The 24,688-nt window shown below is 47.0% G+C and overlaps 1 protein-coding gene across 2 annotated transcripts in view; it reads right to left on the bottom strand.

The window, feature by feature from the left end:
- Nucleotides 1-24,688, bottom strand: part of agbl4 (ATP/GTP binding protein-like 4) — a 1,113,401-nt gene that overhangs the window by 25,743 nt on the left and 1,062,970 nt on the right. For both annotated transcript variants that reach the window (XM_038794298.1, XM_038794299.1), the window contains exon 12: nucleotides 7,324-7,423. In XM_038794298.1, the coding sequence (XP_038650226.1) occupies nucleotides 7,324-7,423 (100 nt within the window). The remainder of the gene's footprint in view (nucleotides 1-7,323; nucleotides 7,424-24,688) is intronic.

The following is a 24,688-nucleotide window of genomic DNA, read 5'->3' as shown; positions in this document are numbered from 1 at the left end:
GTGCCCACCAAATAGACTTTCGTATTGATTGTACATATGTAAATAATAATACTTGTTAATGTAACGGATGTTCAGAAGGTGTAATCATTAATGTTCAAAGTTTGTTATCATACTACCAAAGTTATGTATTGTGATGTAATGCATCTTTATCATGGGTCATGTGACATGCTGGGATGTCACCAGAGGTATTCGAAAATTTCTTCCATCTTTAACTGTCATGAAACAACACCTATCTCAATAACCCGGTTGGTTAAGTAACCCACGGTGTGACAACCTATTCTCTTGTTCTTTACTGTCTACAAAATAAGGCACACAAAAACGTAACAGTATTTAACAGTTAGGTTTTCATGTTATTTGAATGATTAGTCTGACTGGTACCTTCCAATTAATTTTGATTGCTTGTTTGCTTCTTATTTAAACTTATGAAGATTCCTACCTTCTAGCTAATAGAGAGTTTCAGCAGAGCCTGGTCTCCAGTCACCTTGCCACATTTGCCACTGGACCAAGGTCTTGCTCCTTCAAACCTATGTGGTAGCTGGTGTGCAATGGTCACCTCATGTTAAAGGAAATAACACACATACATCTTCCACCCCTTAAAATGAAGTTTTGGGTGTGAAACATCGGGACCTCATGGACAACCCCAACAGTGACAGACCAGAACGACGCACTGCTATTGTTCCCCAGGAGCTCATGCACTTAGATACTGACATTGCCACCCTACTGAGATCAGGTGGGCAGTGGAAGGCCAGCTAAAAGAACAAGGTGGCGTTACACCTTCTTCTGGAGAGGTAAACCAGAAGAAGATTACTGTCTCCACAAGGTTGGGTTTGCAATCAAAAACAAACAAATTGGCCATCTCAGAGGTTCCCCTTGCGGGATCAACAAACGCCTCGTGACCTTTCGCCTCATACTAGTGCGTTATAGTCCTCTGCATGCACCCCAACAACTCCAGATGAGTCCAAGAGGAATTTTATTCCAGCCTCGAGCAATTCTTTTTTTTTTTATAAATGTTTTTATTCAGTTTTCATATTTTATATTGAACAAATTACAAATTGTTAGGAGAGAAAAAAAAAAAACAAACACGCAAAAATTAACATACATATTTACAGGTAAGCATCTTCGTAGTAGTAACTGCGCCCCCCCCCCCCCCCCCCCCCCCCTCAACATGTTTATTTAGTTTGGTTTTGGGCCTTAGCTAGCCATCGAACCCCCGTACCGAACCTGTAGCCCCCCCCCCCCTCCCGCTACCTTCCCCCGACTATTCTTCCTCTTGTACATTGGCCACAAATAGGTCCCGGAACAGTTGCATGAATGGCTCCCACGTTCTGTGGAAGCCGTCGTCCGACCCTCGGATGGCAAATTTGATTTTCTCCATTTGGAGAGATTCCGAGAGGTCGGACAGCCAGTCCGCAGCTCTGGGCGGTGCTGCTGACCGCCAGCCAAACAGGATTCTACGGCGGGCGATCAGGGAGGCAAAGGCAAGGGCGTCCGCCCTCCTCCCCAGGAATAGATCTGGCTGTTCTGAAACCCCGAAGACCGCCACTATCGGGCATGGCTCCACCCTCACCCCCACCACTTTGGACATAACCTCGAAGAAGGCTGTCCAGTACTCCACGAGTCTGGGGCAAGACCAGAACATGTGGGCGTGGTTGGCCGGGCCTCTTTGGCACCGTTCACATCTGTCTTCCACCTCCGGGAAGAACCTACTCATACGGGTTCTTGTTAAGTGGGCTTTATGTACCACTTTTAGTTGCGTCAGGCTGAGCCTTGCGCACGTGGAGGTGGAGTTGACCCTATGCAGTGCTTCGCTCCAGAGTCCCCACCCTATCTCCATCCCCAGGTCGTCCTCCCATTTCCTTCTTGTTGCGTCCAGTACGGTGTCGTCCCTATCTACCAGTCGGTCATACATGTCACTACAGTTCCCTTTCTCTAGGATACTTGCGTCCAGTAGGTCTTCCAGTAGTGTCTGTCGTGGCGGTTGTGGGTACGTCCTTGTCTCCTTTCGTAGGAAGTTTTTGAGCTGCAGGTACCGTAGCTCGTTCCCCCCAGCTAGCTGAAATTTCTCTGTCAGTTCGTCCAGTGTTGCGATCCTGTCGTCCGTGTATAGGTCCCTGACTGTCAGTATCCCCCCGTCCTGCCTCCACCTTTTGAAGGTGGCGTCAGTCAGTGCTGGTGTGAACCTATGGTTGTTGCAGATGGGAGCCCTGTTCGACATTTTGGTCAGGCCAAGTTGCTGCCGCAGTTGGTTCCAGGATTGGAGGGTGGCTGTCACCACTGGGCTGCTGGAGTGTTTTTTGGGTGGGGATGGGAGTGCTGCCGTGGCGAGGGCCCGGAGGGAGGTTCCCATGCAGGAGGCCTCCTCCGCACGCACCCACTCAGCTTCTGGCTCCTGGATCCATCCCCTTACTCGCTCGGCTGTTGCTGCCCAGTGGTAGAATTGTAGATTCGGGAGGGCTAGCCCTCCCCTGGTTTTTGTTTTTTGTAAGACCTTCTTTGGGATCCTAGCATTTTTACCCCCCCATACGAACGCCATGATGAGTTTGTCCAGCGCTTTGAAAAAGGCCTTGGGGATGTAGATCGGAATGGATCTAAACAGGAAGAGGAACCTGGGCAGTACGTTCATTTTGATCGTCTGAACTCTCCCCGCGAGGGAGAGCGGGAGTGTGTTCCATCTTTGCAGGTCCTTTTTAACTTCCTCCGTCAGGCTGGTGAGGTTCCATTTGTGGATCCCTTTCCAGTCATGGGCTATTTGGATCCCCAGGTAGCGGAATTTATGTCGGGCTTGATTGAACGGCAGCCCCTTTAGTGCTGCCCCCCCCCCCCCCCCCCCCCCCCCCCCCCCTTGCGGGTGTACTGGGAAGATCTCACTTTTGCTCATGTTGAGTTTGTAGCCCGAGAAGGCTCCAAACTCTTTCAGGAGCGCGATGATTCCGTCCATGCTGCTTTGTGGGTCCGAGATATAGAGGAGCAGATCATCCGCATAGAGTGAGACTCTGTGCTCTCTACCTCCCCTTCGGATCCCCCTCCAATTCCTCGAGCAATTCTTGGCCTGAGTCCCAATGGGTCACAAAATGATCCTCCTTAGCAACTTCAACACCAGAGTTAGAAAGGACAGAGACCTCTGGTGCAGTGTAATCGGCAGAGATGGGGTAGTAAATCAAACACCAATGATTCCCTGCTCCTGACAAAATGTCTAAACATGTGTTAGTCATAATCAACACCTTGTCCCGTCAGAGAGACAATTGGAAGGCCTCACGGCAACATTCTTGCTTTAAGCAATGGCAACAGCTTGAGTGTGTCATCATCAAAGTGAAGGGCCACAAGGACCTGCATATCACCCGCGCCATGACAAGAGCCGATGACTGTTGGATGGACCACCATCTAATCCATTCTGTGATCAACCTCAATGTAGTGCCAAAGCAACAACGGAAACAGAAACAATGCCACAAATAAACCAACACCAAAGAACTCAAAAGACCCTGATCAGTGAGCTCTATTCAACCAGTGCATCACTGCCAACCTCATGATTTCCAGTGGGCCAGAGACAGTGTCCATTGTGCCTGGTCTATCCTCAAGACCCCCGAAGTCAGCAGGCCATATTCTCCGATTCTGAGGCTAAGTGCGGAAGATCTGTGGCATTTTACATAGAAAAAAATCGGTGGCGCCCCCTCACCGATGCTGCGATCGATGCTAGTCACAAAATAAACAGTTGGAGAAAGTCCGGGTCCGTAGCCGCGCATGCACACGGCAATGACCTGCAGCGGCCACGCTGTACAATATGGCGCCGGCCGTGCGTGGACCCGACCTGCCAGATAGAGCCCCCCCGGCCACCCCCCACCAGTCCCCCCAACTCTTGCGGAAGCCCCCACGGCCAGCAGCACGGCTCCCACCCGACTATGGGGCGGAGCATACAAGACCTGTGTCAAACAAGTGCCGCCCCCGATTTTGGAATCAAAAGGGATTCTCCGCCCGATCGCCGATTACGCAATTGGCGTCGGGGAACGGAGAATCTTGCCCAGCATCTGGGATGAGACGCCTGGTCACTCGACCAGTAGACACCAAGAGCAGTTTGATGAGAACGACCAGGAGATCGAGGAGCTGATCAGCTGCAAACACAAGGGGCGAGATTCTCTGCAAATGCGGAGAATCATAAAGGCTGCCGTGGGACAGGCCATGACACACGGCAGCCTTCACGGCCACTTCCGGGGCCGCTTCTCCCCCCCGGGTGGGGCTAGGAGCGCGGCCCCGTGCGTCACTGCGGTCGTCAAGGCCGCACGTCAAGCGTCACGGCGGCTGACGCAGCCGATAACGTCAGCAACGCATGTGCAGATTGGACAACGCCAACCCGCGCATGCGCAGTTGCCGTCTTTCTCCTCAGCCACCCGGCAAGGCGTGGCGGCTTGATCTTGCCGGGCGGCGGAGAGGAAAGAGTGCGTCTGTTTTGGACGCTGGCCCGATGATCGGTGGGTACCGATCGCGGGCCTGTCCCCTCCCGAGCACAGTCGTGGTGCTCCCGTGCCAATCGGGCCTCTAGATGCCCCAAACGGGCATCTGGCGCCCGTTTCACGACGGCAGCGACCAGATGTGGTTGCTGCCGTGGTGAAACGGGCGAGAAGGGCCGGGGGGTGGGGGGGGGGAGAATAGCGGGAGGGCGTGAAAAATGTCGGGAGGCCCTCCTGCTATTCTCCCACCCGGCGTGGGGGGCGGAGAATCGCGCCCAAGGCTTTTCTTAACTTGAAACAGCAACTCAACTTGAGAGCAAGAAGGCAGTTCGGCAGACGACTGCCGGTGAGGACCCAATCTAAAGAATCAATGGTGGGTGGAGAAAGCACAGGAGATCCAGCAATTAGCTGACAATCAAAATACGTGAGGATTCTTTAGCGCAGTCAAGACCACCTATGGCCCAAACACCCAAGGCCTCACCCTACTGCTGGGTAAAAACAAAGAAGCTCATCACGAACAGAGAGGTTATCACACCTGCTGGAAATGGCACTTCAAAACCTCCATAACAGAGACTCTGGATTGGAATTTCTCATAAAGGTGGCACAGTCATTGGGAAATACTGCAAAGAAGCTGTCAGCCCCAAAGGCAGCTTTCCCCACCATACTGTTTGGAATAAAGCTGAATAAAATGATCGGGCAGATCCCATGATGTCACGCTGGCTGAGCGGGCTCTCATAGCAACTTCACTTTTTTTAACAGGGCTCCCCGAATCAAAAAGTTTAAAATACAAACGACCCCACATCCTCAACAACCCCTCCTCCCCTCCCCCCCCCCCCCCCCCCCCCCCCCCCAACATGGAACACCCATCCACACAACAACCCCCAACAATGAAACAATCCCCCAACCCCAGCACTTCCCCCTGGCACAGCATGGGCACTGCCTGTGGGCAATGCCAGGATACTGCCTGGGCAGGTCCCTTTCCTGCTGGGGTCTATACTTACCTGTGCGCCTCCACCACATTCCATCTGCCTGGTTGACATTTTTGAAAATCAGTGATAAAGCTTGCCGACGTGACACGTAAGATTCTTCTTTTTTAAAACTTCCCAAAAATTCCCAAAATTGATTTTTCTGATTCAAAATGATGAAGCCCACTTTCAAGCAGATTACATTGCCTCTTTCTGTGATGTCCCTTGAAGCCAGTGGACACTGAGAGGTAAATGAGGGCGTTATGGTTCTCCATGAACCATCTCAATTTTTTATTAATTTAGTAGAGTTCTTTTAAAATGTAACATGCAGAGTGGAGAAAGGATAATCTGCAGTTGTAGTATAATTGGATTTCCAAAAGTCTTTTGGGAAGATGCCACATAATAATAATCTTTATTATTGTCACAAGTAGGCTTACATCAACACTGCAATGAAGTTACTGTGAAAATCCCCTAGTCGCCACACTCCGCCCCCTGTTTGGGTACACAGAGGGAGAATTCAGAATATCTAAATTACCTAACAGCACATCTTTTGGGACTTGTGGGAGGAAACCATAGCACCTGGCAGAAACCCACGGAGACACGGGGAGAACATGCAGACTCCACACAGACAGTGACCCAAGCTGCACAAAGGTTTACTGGAGGAAATAAAAGAGCATATTGTGTTGGTGGTAATAAAATAGCTTGGATGGAGGATTGGCTAAATAACAGAAATCAGAATCTGGATTAAAAATGATTTGTTTTGATGATGCCACCTTCTATGGTGTCTGTATTATGTCTTCATTTTTACTCAACTGAGGATTCCTCCCTGTGTGTTCCATTCCCTCATTTCTACTCAGATGTTCTCCTTATCCTCACCTTCCACCCCACTAGCCTTCACATTCAATAGATCATCCTCATCAAGTTTCCGTCTCCTCCAGAGTGAAGCCACGACCAAACACATCTTCCCATCCAATCTGTTCAGAGGGGCTGGTTAGCTCACTGGGCAAATCGGTGGCTTTTAAAGCAGACCAAGCAGGCCAGCAGCACGGTTCAATTCCCGTACCAGCCTCTTCGGAGAGGCGCCGGAATGTGGCGACTAGGGGCTTTTCACAGTAACTTCATTGAAGCCTACTCGTGACAATAAGCAATTTTCATTTTCATTTTTTTCATTCAGAGATAAATTTCTGGCATTGATCGTCATGGATATCTACTCCCATTGTCTTTTGACTGAGTGTCTGGAGGGCCAGGTGCCTGCCACCATACCATGCCACCCCCCCCCCCCCCCCCCACCCACCCAGCAAACGTGAGTACGCAACCTTCTGAGTAGTGCCATTCCTCAGTTTTCCAGGTTAGATTCATGCCCTGCATAACTCCCAGCACCTGCACCAGCCACAATGTATCTCCCTCTTAGAAGTGCTTTGACTAGTGGCATAGGTAATAATAATAGGTCTCCTGTTGATACGTGCAGCCAAACAACAACATTGGGACTATGGGAAACTGCTCCCTTCCCATGACATGACCCATAACTTCATTTCTGTTTTTCTCTCCCCCTCCCCTCCTCCTTTAACTGACTCTATACTTGTTTAAAACCTGTTAAATTGCTACCATTTTCCAGTTCTGATGAAAGGTCATTGGCCTGAAATGCTCTCTATTTCTCTCTCCATAGGTACTGCCAGACCTGCTGAGTTTCATTTCAGATTTCCAGCATCACAAACCTTTCTGTATTTCTTAGTGAAGTACCCAATTTGATTGTATTACATTTTGGTCTCGAGTTGCATGCCCTTAATCGGATTTTACATGTATAATATCTTTTTAAAATCATAAAAACAACTTCTCAATGCTGGAATTAGTAAGACACCTGAAACTGGTAGAAATATATTGTCAGAAGTGTCTATGAAAGTACTATGATTTCATACCTGAAGGTAGCGACTGATGCTAAAGATTTTGCGCTGGTCACATTATTTGTTTTATAGTAGTCCATGAACGTTCGAGCCAGGTTGTTTCCAAGTTTCATATCTGTATATTTGTAGTTAAAGAATCTAGACAAATATCTGTGTAGAGAAACAAGTGTAATGATATTCAACCTATAAACTATCCAAAACGTAAATTTTGTTCAAAACAATCATGGCAACAAACATGGGTCTAGCGTTGGCAACTAATTTATCAGAACTGGCATCTACTGGGTTTTAAAATCATAAATGAAATATAGGTTGAGTCTGACAATATGTTACTGGAAGAGAAAAATAATTCATGTTTCAGAAATGCTCCTTTTAAAAATAATGATAATGTAGATTCCTAAACAATTGGCCAAGTGTTCAAACATAACGTTACCAGAAACTCAAAATGTTAATCTGTAGAATATTTGTTCTATTCAATATGACGTTTTGACAGTTCCTGTGGTCACAAAATAAATATGTAAGTGTAAAAGAGAGACTGTGTTAGTACATAAAACTTCTGTTCACTATGTTTGACAATGCTTTTGAGGCTAGTGAATAATGACTACTGATGGAAATGTGATGCAATGACTGAAGAGCTTCCAATGTGCCAATTTACATTGGAAATTCAGGACCAGAATTTAAATACATTTTAAAATCCAGTATTATTTGTAAGATAGACAGTGAGATGGGGTTGTGAGGCTTGAGTATTAAATGTGTCATTGGATATATTCAAGGCTGAGTTCGATAGATTTTTGATTGACAGTGGGGTCAAGGATTGGAGGGGAACGACAGGAATGTAGTGTTGAGGCTAAAATCAGATCTGCCATGATCTTATCGAATGGTGGGACAAACTCAAAGAACTGAATGACCTACACCTGCTCCTAATTCTTGTGTTCTTGATGATGGGTGGTGGGGATTTGATTAATTGAACAGTGCCTGATGCTAGTGATGAAGTTAGTAGGACATGGTGTTTGAAGGTGCATTCATTGACCTTGAGCACTAATGTGTGGGGCCATTGAGCATTGTGCCGTATGACATCCAGGTGTTCAGAGATAAATTTCTGGCATTGATCGTCATGGATATCTACTCCCATTGTCTTTTGACTGAGTGTCTGGAGGGCCAGGTGCCTGCCACCATACCATGCCACACACACACCCACCCCCACCCCCCCCCCAACCCAGCAAACGTGAGTACGCAACCTTCTGAGTAGTGCCATTCCTCAGTTTTACAGGTTAGATTCATGCCCTGCATAACTCCCAGCACCTGCACCAGCCACAATGTATCTCCCTCTTAGAAGTGCTTTGACTAGTGGCATAGGTAATAATAATAGGTCTCCTGTTGATACGTGCAGCCAAACAACAACATTGGGACTATGGGAAACTGCTCCTTCCCCATGACATGACCCATATCGGTGTGGATGTGTGCTGCAAAAAGCAATATGGGAGAATAGTGCACATGGAAGGGAATTTAGGATGGTGGGACTGTATTGTAGACCATGATCATCACCATCCATGACACAGGAGGTTTTGAGCAGGTCACAAACTTTTTTGGCCATCACCACTGACTGCTGGCTTTCCTCGCTACCTCCAGTACCTCCTCATCCTTGTCCACCTTGATGTCCTCTTCATTGCCACGGTGGCAAAGCTGCCTCACAGCCCCAGGGACCTGTGTTTGATTCCGACCTCGGGTGACTGTCTGTGGAGTTTGTGTATTATTCCCGTGTCTACGTGAATTTCCTCCGGGTGTTCTGGTTTCCTCCCACAGTCCAAAGATGTGCAGGTTAGGTGGATTGGCCATGCTAAATTGCCCATTTGGGTAGGTTGCAGGAATAAGGCAGGGGATTGGGCCTAGGTCGGGTGGTCTTTCAAAGGGTCGGTGCAGACCCGTGGGCTGAATGGCCTCCTCTGCACTGTCGGGATTCTATGATCAGAGTAGATGTGCCATATCTCCATCTCCCACTCAGGCAGCTCCTTACCCTGTTGAAGTGCCAGATTGTGCAGCGCACACCAGACAACCACAATCATGACACCCTCTGTGGACTATATTACAGGATTTCACCAGGCCGTTCCATGCACCGAAACTGCATTTTCAGCATAGGGATGGTCTGCTCACCAACGTGCAAGTAGCATCATGAGCCTGATTATATCTGGTCTCTGTAGCACTCTGTGGCCTCTGCACAGGCATCTTCAGCCATATTCACAGTGGGTACTCCTTGTTCCCAAGGAGCCAACTCCTGAGGAAGGTTGGACAGATGAGCCACCATGTCATGGGACAAGTGAAGTCTCTGTCGATAGTGGTTCTCGCTCATCTGTAGGGAGACCAGGTGCTGTCTGCAGACCCTGGGCCATTGAAGGCATCTTTGACTGGCACTCACTGGGGTCCCTCCTGTGGCAGTACAGCAGGCCCTGCCAGCTTTTCCTCCTCAGGGTTTTGCTCCTGCATCTGGAAAGCCAGTTACCTCCGTTGACACCCTCTCAATGCACTAGAAGAATGACAGCCAGTTCCACAGACTCCACCTCTCTCTCACGCTGCTCACTGCAAGGGAAGAAAGAGAGAAAGTGAACATTGAGGATTTGTCTCTATGCATTGACTCTTTGCCCATTCACCCCCAGTAGCTGTGCAACAATGGTCACTGACTACTGTGCTAGCCATCACATTTAAGACCTTTCCCTTACAGTCTCCCAGAATGGACAAGACCCCACACCACTCTTTCCCCGCTCAGACTGACCAAGAGGTCATAGCTTTTGCTAAGAACCCCGCTGATGTTAAATGCCAGAGTATTTCAAAAGCCGAAAGGTAACATGGAACATCGGTTCTTAGTGATGTATATTTTCATTTTGGTATAATGTGAGAAAAGATATGCAAACTAGGGAGGAAAAATCCAGTCATTCTCTGATCAATTAATAAAGAATATTAATTAACCTAAAGGAAACACATGACAAGAAGGACTATAATGCACTACAACAACACACTTAACTACACTCATGGCTATACACACAGTATCTCGTGAAGTTACCCCTTGGTCCCAACTACCTACAGATGCTAAACTCTGAGAAATGAACCATTTTCCAAACAACATCCAAAATATCACAATACTATGAGTTAAATCCAGTAGATACTTACCACCCACAGGTTATTTGTCCATGTTTGGGAAAACCATCTTTAGTTTCTGCAAAGGAATAATCTTCTCTGTTTTAGTTTTGGATTTTAAACAGCAGCCTTTTAGCAATGATTTGTTTTCAGGAAAGCCTGCTTTCTGCAGCTGGGTGTGGTATGTTCTCTTTCTCCAGTTAATTCTATGGATATATAATTTTTTCCCCTTTGATATTACCCATCATGTGAATCTGACTCTTGGCATACAAGTGCCAATTTCCTTATCTCGCGACTTTGAAGTCTATACATCATTGTTTTTCCACTCGTGACATAGATAAATACTTGTTTTTTCCGCACTGGTATGCTAATTTGCATATCAAAAGACTCAGTCAGACAGCCGCACATATCACTCCCCTTTTTATCCCCTTTCTTTATTTCATATCCCAATTTCATTTTTTAATTTTAATTTTCAGGAATTGCTAATACTTTGGAAACCCTCCTGTCTCCTTACCTCTCATGCAAGCCACAGGCATCAGCCCCAAGGGTCACTGAGGCCCTGATCAGTAATCGGTGGCACTCATACACATCAGTGATGGGTTAGTGGGCATAATTGGCTTAGCTATCAGACTGACACAATGTCGATGGACATATAGATCACTGATATTCAAAGATCTTTCCACAGCTGGACATGCTCGGTCATGAACTCACAGGTAACACTGACCCCCCACCATCTTAGTGGATCCTTCAAGTCGATCCAACCAGAAATTCTCCTAGCCCAGGCCCTCACTTCCCAGCGCCATAGCCCACCAAGAAGGCAGAGGCTCAGCAGCTGAAGATTGCAATCAGAGGAAGGGTGAACTCTATTCTTGGCTTTCTTCCCCTTTTCATGGTGTGTCCTTCCCCCATTCAGGGACCATTTATTTCCCCCATGGCTCAACAATACAGTTGACCCATCCCACACCCCCACCTACCAGCTCTCCTTCTCTGAATGAAATTCTCTGCCAGCTTTATATTATATATAATCATTATTATTGTCACAAGTAGGCTTACATTAGCACTGCAATGAAGTTACTGTGAAAAGCCCCTCATTGCACACTCCGTCGCATGTTTCGGTACACTGAGGTAGAATTCAGAATGTCCAAATTACCGAACAGCACCTCTTTCAGCACTTGTTGGAGGAAACTGGAGCAAACACGTGCAGACTCCGTACAGACAGTAACCCAAGCCAGGAAACTAACCTGGGACCCTGGCGCTGAGAAAAATCAGTTCCTAACACTGCATGTCGAGAACGCAGTTATACCATTGGTGGGAGGCAGGGACAATCTCTTTGGGAAATCCTGTGATATTTTGAACCCCCAGCATCATTTACATCCATAATGAATAGGAGCACAAAATCCTGGCCCTGGTTTTCAAACAGCAGTCTGTTATGAACCTTTCTTTTGGATTTCCATATCAGAGTGCAAGTGACAGTGAAGTGTCAGCAGTTCTTTGCCTTGGGTAATATTAGTGGCTTTTTATAATTTCAAATATATAAGGGGAGTTACCTAGACAGCTTATTGTGTGTTCTGATCAAGTGGATTTTTCTGGGAGGGTTGTTCTGTAAGACTGCTTTAACTGTGTAACTTATGTGCTTAGGTTTTTAGTCTTGTTAATGTATCTTTAAGTTTAAAATATCCTAAAGGTGTCACTGGAGTTCCATGCTATTGGGTACAGTAGCGAGTGTATTCGCAGATATCTTCAACACCTCACTTCTCTGCTCTGACGTCCCTATTTGCTTTAAGAAGACCACCATCATACCAGTACCAAAGAAGACAAAGGTAGCGTGTCTCAATGACTACCGACCGGTGGCTCTGATGGCTGTTACCATGAAATGCTTTGAGCGGCTAGTCATGAGAAGGATCAACGCCACCCTCCCAGATGGTCTCGATCCATTGCAATTCGCCTACCGTGGCAACCGATCCACAGCAAATGCTATCTCTCTGGCCCTACAATCAACTCTCGAACATCTCGACAACAAGGACATCTAAGTCACACTGCTGTTTATAGACTACAGCTCCGCCTTCAATACCATTATCCCAACAAGACTAATAACCAAACTCTGTGTCTTGTTATGCTCTTGGCGTAGCATAAGCTGCTTCCTTGATGCTCACTCTGACAAAGGAAGTTTCAGACGTGGAGATAACTTCAACACGTTTATTAAACTATTTACAATTCTCCTACTCGGATTCGCTACTATTGTTAATCCTTCGAAAGCTACTCAGACTGACAAACCAGTCTGCTACAATCCATGTGGTGGGTGTGATGTTGAATCAACCCTGTGTCTGTACTCACTGAGTGTCTCCACTGGAAAGAGGAATCTCATGTGTGTTGTGTCCTTTATATATGGGTTGGTGTAATGCCACCCCCCCCCTCCTCCGTGGTAGTGTCATCTCTGTGTATCGTGAATGCCCATTGTTCGTGTCCTGTCTTACTGACCTATTGGTTGAGTGTCTGTGTGTCATGTCTCTGGTGCTCCCTCTAGTGTCTAGCTAGTTTACGCGTACTACATTAACCTCTTGTGTATCTACAGTGATGCATATCACCACACTCTGCAACCTGTGCAGCTGGATCCTTGACTTCCTCACCAACAGACCACAATCTGTCAGGATCGGCAACAGCGTCGTCTCCACAATAGTCCTTAACACCGGGGCCGTGCAAGGATGTGTGCTCAGTCCTCTACTGTACTCCCTGTACACACACAACTGTGTGCCGAGATTCAACTTCAATTCAATCTATAAGTTTGCAGATGATACGACTGTGGTGGGTCGTATCTCAAACAACGACGAATCAGACTAAAAAGGGAGATAGAACACTTGGTTGCATAGTGTACCGAAAACAACCTCTCTAAATGTTGGAAAGACCAAGGAACTGATCATTGACTTCAGAAAGTGTAACACGACACCCCCCCCCCCCCCCCCCCCACGTCTGCATCAATGGCTCCGAAGTGGAGATGGTCGATAGCTTTAAGTTCCTGGGTGTCACCATCACCAACAGTCTGTCCTGGTCCACTCTCGTTGATGCAACAGTCAAGAAAGCCCAACAACATCTCTAAAACCTACAGAAGCTAAAGAAATTTGGCATGTCTGCATCAACTCTCACAAATGTCTACAGATGTGCCACAGAGAGCATCCTATCAGGCTGCATCACAGCCTGGTATGGCAACTGCTCGGCCCAAGATTGCAAGAAATTACAGAGTGTGGTGAACTCAGCCCAACACATCACACAAGCTTGCCACCCCACATTGATTCTGTATACACCTCCCGCTGCCTCAGAAAGGCAGACAGCATTGTCAGAGACCCCTCCCACCCAGGCTTTGCCCTCTTCCAGATCCTTCTAACAGGCAGAAGATACAGAAGTCTGAAGACCCGTACATCCAGACATAGGAGCAGCTTCTTCCCCACAGTTATAGACTCCTCAACGATTCTCCTTTGGACTGATCTGTTCCCTGTAAGAACACTATTCACGACGCCCTATGCTGCTCTTGTTTGGCCTTATTCCACACTGTAACCAACCACTATATGTTGATGCACCACTGTCAATGTACTCTGTTGATTATTCTTCTGTCTACTATGTACGTACTGTGTACGTTCCCTTGGCCGCAGAAAAATACTTTTCACTGTACTTTGGTACATGTGACAATAAATAAATATCTAACATCTATCTAATATCCTCCTCAATTTCACAATACAAAATAAAAGGGTTATGATCAGTAAGACATGTTTCCCTCTGGGATCTGGCTTGCTCAGCAAATAACATCTGCTGTGGGCATAACAGTGTCGATCACAAAAGGCTGATTTGTCCTGAGTTGCCTCAAGTTTCATGGGTGTTGTTGGAGCTGCACTCATCCAGTTACATGGAGAGTATTCTATCACACTCTTGACTTGAGCCTTGTGGACAGGCTTCGGGGAGTTACTCTCTGCAGAATTCTCAGCCTCTGACCTGCTCTTGTAGCCACCAGTCTAGCCTCTCCACATCAATCCTCCCCCCACGTTGGAAAGTCTACCCATGGTGGCCATTGTTTCTTCAAAACAGGCGTCGGAATGTGGCGACTAGTGGCTTTTCACAGTAACTTCATTGAAGCCTACCTGTGACAATAAGCGATTATTAATATTATTATTATTCAGAGGGGAGAGAAGGTCAGGGGGAGGCAGCTATGGAGCTCACATAAATGTCTAGTCAGTGGTAACCCGCAGGTTGCTGATAGGATGCAATAGGCCTTTATGGGATTGTATTACGAATTCACTAGAAAGGAAGTATCCCATATAATCCTGTCTAGTTCCACTTTTGCTTTTAAGCAGAACAGGCAGCTCTGCTGATGTATCTTCAAGCTTCCTATCTATGCATACCTATCCTCATGTGCCAAGTCCCACAATGTGTTTACACAATCACTTATGAGCAATTGGTGACTTAACACAAGTATGAAACATGGCAGATAGTGGAGGTTTCAAATAGTGGTAATGCTGTTGAACATCCTGGGACACTGGTTAGTTATCTCTTGTTGGAAATGGTTATTGTTTGGCACTTGTGTGGTGTGAATGATAGAACATACAGTGCAGAAGGAGGCCATTCAGCCCATCGAATCTGCACCGACCCACTTAAGCCCTCACTTCCACCCTATCCCCGTAACCCAATGACCCCTTCTAACCTTTTTGGTCATTAAGGGCAATTTATCATGGCCAATCCACCTACCCTGCACGTCTTTGGACAGACAAGGGGAGAATGTGCAGGCTCCGCACAGACAGTGGCCCAACAGGGAATCGAACCCGGAACTCTGGTGCTGTGAAGCCACATTGCTAACCAATAAGCTACTGTGCTGCCCTATTTGTCATTTATCAGCCCAAACCTGAATTTTGTCCAGGTTTTGCAACATATGCGTATCAATTCCTTCAGTATCTAAGGAGCTGCCAATTGTACTGCACACTTTTCAGTCAGCAAATATCCACACTTCTGACCTTATTGTGCCACACTCGGTCAAATGCTGCCTCGATGTCAAAGGCAGTCACATCCACCTCACCTCTAGAATTCAGTTCTTTTGTCCACGTTTGGATTAAATCAGTATTGCGGTCAGGAGCTGAGTGGAACTGGCAGAATCTAAAGTGAGCACGGTGAGTAGATGATTGCTGAGTAAATTGATATCACTGTCGGCAACACCTGCCATTGGTTTACTGGTGATCATAAGTAGACTGATGGAGTGGTAATTGGACAGATTAGAGTTTGTTTTGAATCACAAATTTTCGGAGCACAGCTGATGAAGGAGCTGATGAACGAGCTGCATTCCAAAAGCTAGCAATTCAAAACAACCTGCTTCAGTGCTCTGTCAGATGGGTGTGAGATAGGCTGGTCTGGACTGACCAGAGAGGGTCACGGGGCAGGGGGGTGGATTGACAGACATTGTGGGTGGGCTGGACTCCCCACCCTCCCCAGATCCTCTGACCCTCCCTACCACCGCAACCCAGGGATCCGATGGGATCGTGTGATGGAATGGTCAGCTCGCATGCAGGGATCACCCAGTTGGAAGGTGGAAAGTATGACTGGGCAGGAGTGAGACATTGATGACTGATGCAGAGCACCATAACTCATTGCAGAGCAGGTTCTCTTGCCCTCCATCCCATGGATCAGACGCGCAGTTATTGCCAAGACAGGGCCCGCACCACCGTAGTACAGCAGGTATCGACAATAGGCTGGGATGCAGGTGGGGAGGGGATTGGGTTGTGGGGTGGGATGCGGATTGTGTGCCCCTAGCCAGCAGCCCCCGCGCCCCAAAGTCGGTAAACCTGGAGGAAATCGGAGCATCCCGTGCGCATTGGCCCTGGTGTATACGTTGTGCGGCATCCTGTGCCTGCCTGAGCCCCGTTTCCAGCCCATCCTTGCCGTCCCCCACATCCTCCTCGTTGGTTGAGGTTTGGCGTTCATCCTCCTCCTCCTCCAGTACATCGCTCCCCCCCTGCTGCACGATGTTGTTCAGGACACAGGAGGCCACCAGAATGCGGGCTTCCCTCTCAACGCCATACTGGAGGGCCCCTCCAGAGTGGTCCAGGCACCTGAACCACTTAATGCTTAAGGATGCCGAAGCACCACTCAATCACACCTCTAGTTGCTGCATGAGCGTCATTGAAGCGGGTTTCTGCGACAGTCTGTGGGCTCTGGATAGGCGTCACTAGCCACGACCTGTCAACCAGGAGCCAACCCTTCCGCAACGGAGTGGGGGCGTCTTGAATATGACAGGAATCATCAGGTGTGCCAGGATGAAGGTATTGTTCACACTGCCCGTGTTTCGGGCGCAGGCGTGCATGATGCGCATCTGATGGTCGGAATTGATTCTCCGTTTCCCGATTCTGCCGATTCCTCGCAATGCATATATTTGGTGGGATTCTCGAGGGAATCCCACTATCAGGTCGTCATTTTGAGTGAGCCTCCCCCACCCCCCCTCACTGCACTGCAAATTAGCCTCCCCCCCCCCCCCCACCCCCACCCACCCCGCCTCCGCCACCCGGAGCACAAAGCAGCCCCCCAAAGCAGGAGGCGGCGAATGTAGACCGATAAAACATATTGACAAAGTAGATTTAGAGCCAATGCTTCTGGGTGGCACAGTGGTTAGCACTGCTGCCTAACAGCGCCAGGCACCTGTGTTCAAAATTGACCTCTGGTGACTGCATGGTGTTTGCATGTTCATCTCTGAAATGAAATGTAAATCGCTTATTGTCACAAGTAGGCCTCAAATGAAATTACTGTGAAAAGCCTCTAGTCACCACATTCCGGCACCTGTTCAGGGAGGCTGGTACGGGAATTGAACCCGTGCTGCTGGCCTTGTTCTGCTTTATAAGTCAGCTGTTTAGCCCACTGTGCTAAACCAGCCCCTGGTTTAGTGCGTGCTCCAGTTTGCTCCCACAGCCCAAACGTGCAGGTTAGGTGGATTGACCAATTTAAATTGTGCCTTAGGGTGGGGTGCAGGATTAGGACGGGGATCGGGCCGAAATAGGGTGGTATTTCAAAGACACAATGGGTGGAATGGCCTTCTTCCGCACTGTAGGGACGCTATGATTCTTCTTGTGGGGCAATTTAGAACAAAGGTCATAAGGAGTAGCAGATCTAAACAGCGATGAGAAGAAAGTACTTCTCTCAAAGAGTTGTGAATCTGTGGAATTCACGACCACAGAGTGTGGTGGATGCCGGGACATAGAGTAAATTTATGGAGGAGATAGACAGATTTTAAATTAGTAGTGGGTTGAAGGGTTGTGGGGAATGGGCAGGGAAGTGGAGTTGAGGCCGAGAGGAGATTAGCTAGGATTGCATTGAATAGCGGTGCCGGTTCAAGGGGCTGAATTGCCGACTCCTTCTGCTAGTTCTTATATTATCATTAAGGATTGGGATATTTTTGGAGTCTCCTCCTCCATTGAGACTGACAAAACAATCTCCATTCCCCCCTGCCTTGACCAGTCTGGGAGTGAGTAGGCAAACTGGAGACCCAGCAAGTTTAACAAGCCCAAAGACGACCAGCTGCTTGTTTCTATTGGGTGGGCATGAGACTGCCGAGATGTCAGTGGCACCTGACTGCTAAAATCAATACATGCCTTGCACCTAGCAGATGAATCCCTCCTTTAATGATACACAGTAGAAGGATGGACAATAAATGTCTTTATGAAACAAAGTTAAGTTGACGTACTTTTAAATTACTTATGTAGTGTTCACATTGGGGAGTCCCTTTTTTAAAAAATGTATTTTATTTCAAACTTCTATCAAAACGGGTTACAGTAAATAAACGCTTCAGGAATATTACTTCCCAGCAATCAACTACACAGTCTGTACAGATTTTTCCCCTTTTTCACCCCCTCCTCCACCCCCCCCCCCCAACCCCCCACAATGAAGAACAGCCCCTCAAACATGGTCACAAACATCCCCCATCTTTCCTCAAACCCCCCTGAAGAGCCCCTTAACTCATACTTTATTTTCTCTAACTGCAGGAAGTCATACAGGTCACCCAACCAAACTGTTACCCCGGTGGCGATGCCGACCGCCACTCCAGCAAAATGTGCTGCCATGCAATTAGAGAGGCGAAGGCTACTACATCAGCCTTCCTCCTCATCATGATCCGGCTTCTCTGAAACCCTAAATATCGCCACTAAAGGTTCCGGGTCCACCTCCTCCTCCACTATCCCGGCTAAGACCGTGAACACTCCCGCCCAGAATCTTCCCAATTTTTCACAATCCCAAAACATATACGCGCGATTTGCTGGCCCTCGCCCTATACTCATCTGCTACCCCCTGAAATAACCCATTCATTCTCGCCCGAGTCATATGCACCCTGTGTCCCACCTTAAACTGTATCAGGCTCATCCTTGCACAAGAGGAGGTCCCGTTTACCCTACGCAGTGCCTCACTCCATATTCCCCAATTGATCTCCATTCCCAACTCCGCTTCCCATTTCTCCTTGATCTTCACCACCCACTCGCCTCCCTGCTCCCCCAGCCACTTATATATATATCTCCAATTCTTCCCTCCCCTTCCACATCCGGAAGCAGCAGTCGCTCCAGCAGGGTGTATCCCGGCAATCTAGGGAACCCCTTCCAGACCTTTCATGCAAAGTCCCTAACCTGCAGATACCTGAACTCACTCCCCCTCGGCAGATCTACCCTCGCCCTTAGCTCGTCCAGACTGGCAAACCCTTCTTCCAAATACAGAACCCTCACCTTGACCAACCCCACTTCCCTCTGCCTCCTGCTGCACTATCCATCCCTCCCCCCTTCCGGCTCAAACACATGATTCTCGCACAATGGTGTTAGCACCGACATCCTTCCACCCTAAAATGCCTCCTCAACTGATCCCATATCTTCACCGTGGACTGCACCATCGGGCTCCCTGAATACCTACTTGGAGCCATTGGCAATGCTGCTGTCACCATAGCCCTCAAACTAGACCCCTTACAAGATTCCTCCTCCATCCTAACCCACTCTTCCCCTTCTCCTTCCCACCACCGCCGCACCTTATCCACATTCGCCGCGCAATAATAATGAAGCAGGTTCGGCAACGCCAACTCCCTATGCTGCCTCTGCCTCTGTAGCAGGGTGTTCCCCACCCTCGGCACCTTCCCTGCCCATACAAAGTCAGAAATTATTGTGTTCACTTTCCAAAAAAAGGTCTTTGACATACAGATCGTGAGGGCTTTAAAGATAAACAAAAACCTCGGTAGAATATTCATTTTCACCACTTGGACCCTCATTGAGGGGTCCCTTTAAGGATGAATTGAGACAAGCACATTGCTTAATCCAAGCTGATCTAAGAGGTGATGGCTTTGTGAGGAACCTTGAAACAAAATTTATAGTCATAAAGCAAATAACAACAAAGAAAAGTAGAATAATTCATAAAGTGTCATTGTTTTATTTCTGTGTAAAGGTAAACAATTTTTCATTCTAATTTTGTTCCACAGCTGTAAGCTTAGCAGACACCAGATGATGCTTTGCACGAACACCATGCATATCTTAGTACCAACGTAATTTAAGGTATTTGAACCACATCTTAAATGATGACAATTAAAAGCAAAATATGGGCAGCATCTTCATTATATAAGTTTAAAATGACCAAGAGGCATTTTCTTAGGGCTGCTGCGCTGAGAATAACCTGTCACAGTGACATGTCCCACATTTTGGCTGAGCTAAGTACAAAAAAAGTGCTGTGATTTTGAGCAATTGATCAGCCGTGATATGTCAGCTTCTAAATTATTTACTTCTCCATGTAGAAGCTGTGCAATAGATTACTTTCTGGAAATGGTTCTGTTCAATAAATTTTAATTGATTAAAATTAAGGATCAGCCTCCCAAAAAGGTCTCGAGGTTATGCACCTGCTCTGCATGTATATGAATTGTGAAAGGAAAGATAAATGAAAAAGTGAATTTTAGTAGACAGCTAAACCCTTAATATGTGATCCTATACAAACAAATTTCTGTCACTGTTCCAGTATATAAATGCAAATTATTGTTAAGATCCATTTTGTTCTCTTTACATGATTTACACTTTTGTGCTGTTTTATGAAAATCTTGCTACATATGCAAATTGGCATAGCGTAAATAAAATCAGCAAGTTGAATGCGCGGCTCAGAAATCTGTGTGGGAGAAATTGGTTTCAATTCATGGAACACTGTCATCAGTACAGGGGAAGGAGGGAGCTGTACCACTGGGACAGCCTTCACTTGAACCACTTTGGGATCAGTGTACTGGAAAAACGTGGGCGCAATTCAACAGAAAATATCTATGACGGGTTTTGGGCAGGTTTAGTGGGGAGTTTCTCGACCACGTCGGGAAACACCCCGCTATTCACCAAATTTTGGCCGTTTGTTTTAGGCCTTGAGACATTTTGGGCAAGCCGAGCAGGAAAGGCTCCTCACAGATTGGGGCACCATTTTGGAACGCTGCCCCAATCTTCCTCCTGCCCCCTTCAACTTCCACCTCCCCCACTCTCAACTCATGGAGGACTCAGGGAACACCCCCTCATTTCCCTCCCCCCATCTGCTAAGGCCCCCTGGGTCCAATCCCTGGCAGTGGCAACATGGCACCTGGGCACCCTAGCGCCATGGCAGTGTCACCCACAGCAGTGCCAGGGTGGCAGTGCAAGGGTAGCAGTGCCAAGGTGCCCGGGTGCCTGTGTGAGTGCCTGGGTGCCACACTGCCCTGTCCTCGATCACCGGGAGGTCTCTGATAGCCTGGAGAACCCCAGGTGCTACTATGACTGGTTTATGTTTGTGGAAACCAGTACTAAATGGCGCCCTGGCAAGATCCCAGGTGTGGCCATTAGGTCTGGGGCGCGATGCCGGGAGAATCCCGCGAACGCATAGTTTGATCATTGCAAATCTCGTGAAAGGCCTCTTGCAAGAATCAACAGCCTCATCCCGACATCGAGTTGTGTGCGATGAGGCCACTAAAATGTGCCCCATATAACTAGACCTGTAGAAAGGGGTTTGTACTAAATAGTGGGGTGGGGGAAATGATTTCACTTGAAGGGAGATTCAAAAAGTTAAAGAGAAAGGAAAAGGCAATAGTGCAAGATAGCAATGTGGGTAATGATAATCAGAGTGTGTCATGAGCATACAAATATTAGATTGCACTAGCAAATAAGGTCAGAGCAGGGAAAAGTGGTAAAAGACAGAATGAACAAGATGAATGAATAGATTGCACAAATAGAAATTAATAAGTAGAATACGATTGCCATTACAGAGACATGTTTGCAAATGACCAAAGCTGGGGCCTGAAAATTCCAGGATATTTGACATTTTGGAAGGAGAGGAAGAAAGGAAAAGGAGGTGGGAAAGCTCTGTTAATCAAGGATGCGATCAGTACTGCAGAGAGAAATTATCTTAGTTTGAAGGATCAAAATGTAGAATCAGTTTAGGTGGAGATAAGAAATAGCAAAGGAAATAGGTAATTGATGGGAGTGGTTTGAATGCTCCTTGACGGTAGCTACACTGTAGGGCACTGTATAAATCAAGAAATAATGAGAGCTTATAAGAAAGTCATTGCAACATTCATAGGAGCTCTAAATTTTTATAAAGATTTGACAAATCAAAGAGAGCCTGGGAGATGACTTCCTAGAGTGTTTTTGTGATAGTTACTTCGAATAATATTTCTGGAACCTAGCAGGGAATGGGCTATTTTGGACCAGCTAATGTGCAATGAGACAAAATTAACAAATTACCTCATTGAAAAGGATCCTCTTGTAAGAGTGCTCATAACATGATAGAATTTCACATTCACTTTGAAGGTACGAAGTTTGGGTCTGAAACTAGTCTCTTAAATTTAAAAAAAATGATTACATGGGTATAAAAACAGTTGGCTAAAGTGGACCAGGAAAATAAATTAAAAGGTAAGATAGAGGTTAGACGTGGCAGAAATTTTGTAACTCTCAACAAAAAAATACTGCATTGAGAAAGACTATACAAATGATGCACAATATGTGGCTAACTAAGGAGGTTAAGGATAGTATCAAATTGGAAGAAAAGATGTACAATGCTCCAAAGATTAATGGTAGGTTAGAAGATTGGGATTTTTTTTAGAAATCAGCAAAGGATGACTGAAAGAATAAGAGAGAGAAAGTGGAGTGTATGAAAAATGAGCAAGGAATATGAAAATAACAGTAAAAACATCTACAAGTAAATGAAAAGAAAAGTAGTCACAGTGAGCATTGTGGGATGGCACGGTGGCACAGTGGTTATCTCTGCTGCCTCACAGTTCCACGGTCCCGGGTTCAATTCCGGCCTTGGGTCACTGTCTGTGGAGTTGGCACTTTCTCCCCGTGTGTGCGTGTGTTTCCTCCCGGTGCTCTGGTTTCCTCCCACAGTCCAAAGATGTACAGGTTAGGTGGATTGCCATGCTAAATTGCCCCATGGTGTCCAAAAGGTTAGGTGGGGTGACTGGGTTATGGGGATAGGGTGGAGACGTGGGCTTAAGTAGGGTGCTCTTTCCAAGAGCTGGTTCAGATTCGATGGGCCGAGTGGCCTCCTTCTGCACTCTAAATTCTATGATTTATGATCCATGATCCATTACAGCAAGATTTTTCAAGCTGTGGGTCGCAACCCACGGGTGGGTTGTGGGCAAGTGTTGGGAGGGCCATGGAGCAATGAGCCGCAGTGTTCCTGACCGCAGGAGAAGTGGCCAATGGCTGCAACCGGCTTTTAAATGGAATGACGCAGTCTTCCTACCAGAAGCAGTGGCAGAGAGCAGGTCACGCATCCAGCACATACACTGATGTCACACACCCTGTACGTTCGTGTTTTCAGTGCAAAATCACAGAGGAGAGATTCCTCCATTTTCTAGCTGTGAGCAAGCAAGGCAACGGGACTGTGAAGAACTGACGATGGATTGTTTTGTTATAAGGAGGAGAGGGCAAGAGACACAAACAGGCCAGGATTTCACAACTGAATCTGCTGGGGAGAGCTGCGCCGGAGAATCCACAGCAGGGCAAAGCACTGCTTGTGTGAGCTGTAAGGGCCTCTGGTGAACAGCCTACAGAGAGAAAACTGAAATTGAGAACAAAGCAGTATAAAGATAATTTCATGAGATATGGCTTTGTTAATTGTGCCAATGCAAAATAGGATGCAATGCCCATATGTGTTATATGCAAGGAAGTATTGAAAAATCCTCAAGCCTTCAAAGGCATTTCAAGACTTTAGTTTACCGTATAGCTGAAGAGAAAAAGCCAACACTGTAGCAGATAGATTAATTCTCTCCACAGCAGTGGCACAATGGCACAGTGGTTAGTACAACTGCCTTACAGCGCCAGGAACCCGGGCTCAATTCTGGCCTCGGGTGACTGCCTGTGTGGACTTTTCACTTTCTGTACTTGTATGCGTGGGTTTCCTCCGGGTGCTCCAGTTTTCTCCCACAGTCCAAAGGTGTGCAGGTTAGGTTGATTGGCCATGCTAACTTTCCCCTCAGTGTCCAAAATGTTAGGTGGGTTACTTGGTTATGGGGATGGGGTGGGGATGTGGGCCTAGGTAGGGTGCTCCTTCCAACGGTCAGTGCATATTTGATGGGCCGAATATCCTACTTCTGCAATGCAGGGATTCTATGATTCACTGGACATGGCTTGAACAGTCCTATCAGCTGAAAAACTGAAATGTATACCACTTAGTGACAACGCAGTGGCTCACCAATTTGTGATATTGCTGAGAATTTAGAAGCCCAGCTTATTTCTCATTTAAAGTCAGCACAGGAGTTCTCAATGCAACTGGATGAAAGTACAGACACTTCAGATTTGTACATCCTTGCTTGTTTACATTAGATATGATTGGCACAATGAATTTGTTGAGAATTTTCTGTGCTTCCTGACATTACCAACCAGCATGACAGGTGCAGAGATTTTTGAAGCATTGAATAGTTACGTGGTTGGAAAGTGCATGCTCGACTGGGTTCTTTGCGTAGGAATCACAAGTAATGGGGCAGCCAATATGACAGGAAAAACAGCAGAGTTATAATAAGGATTAAGGAGGCAGCTGGTCAGGACATTGTTTGGAATCACTACTTTATTCATCATGAGGCATTGGCATCGAAAGGAATTCTATCAGACTTGAAGTACTGTTGAAAGGCAATGTGAAAGTTGGAAATTTCATTATACGCAGCGCACTCAACATCAGGCTCTTTGTTCAAATAGGGGGCTGAGCACACACATTTATTTTTCCACACAGAGGTACGTTGGCTGTCAAGGTGTCGGGTGCTTGTTTGAGTTTC

Source organism: Scyliorhinus canicula, chromosome 4, assembly GCF_902713615.1.
Source record: "Scyliorhinus canicula chromosome 4, sScyCan1.1, whole genome shotgun sequence".
Lineage (NCBI taxonomy): Eukaryota > Metazoa > Chordata > Chondrichthyes > Carcharhiniformes > Scyliorhinidae > Scyliorhinus > Scyliorhinus canicula.
This window is presented reverse-complemented; position numbering and strand designations above follow the sequence as displayed.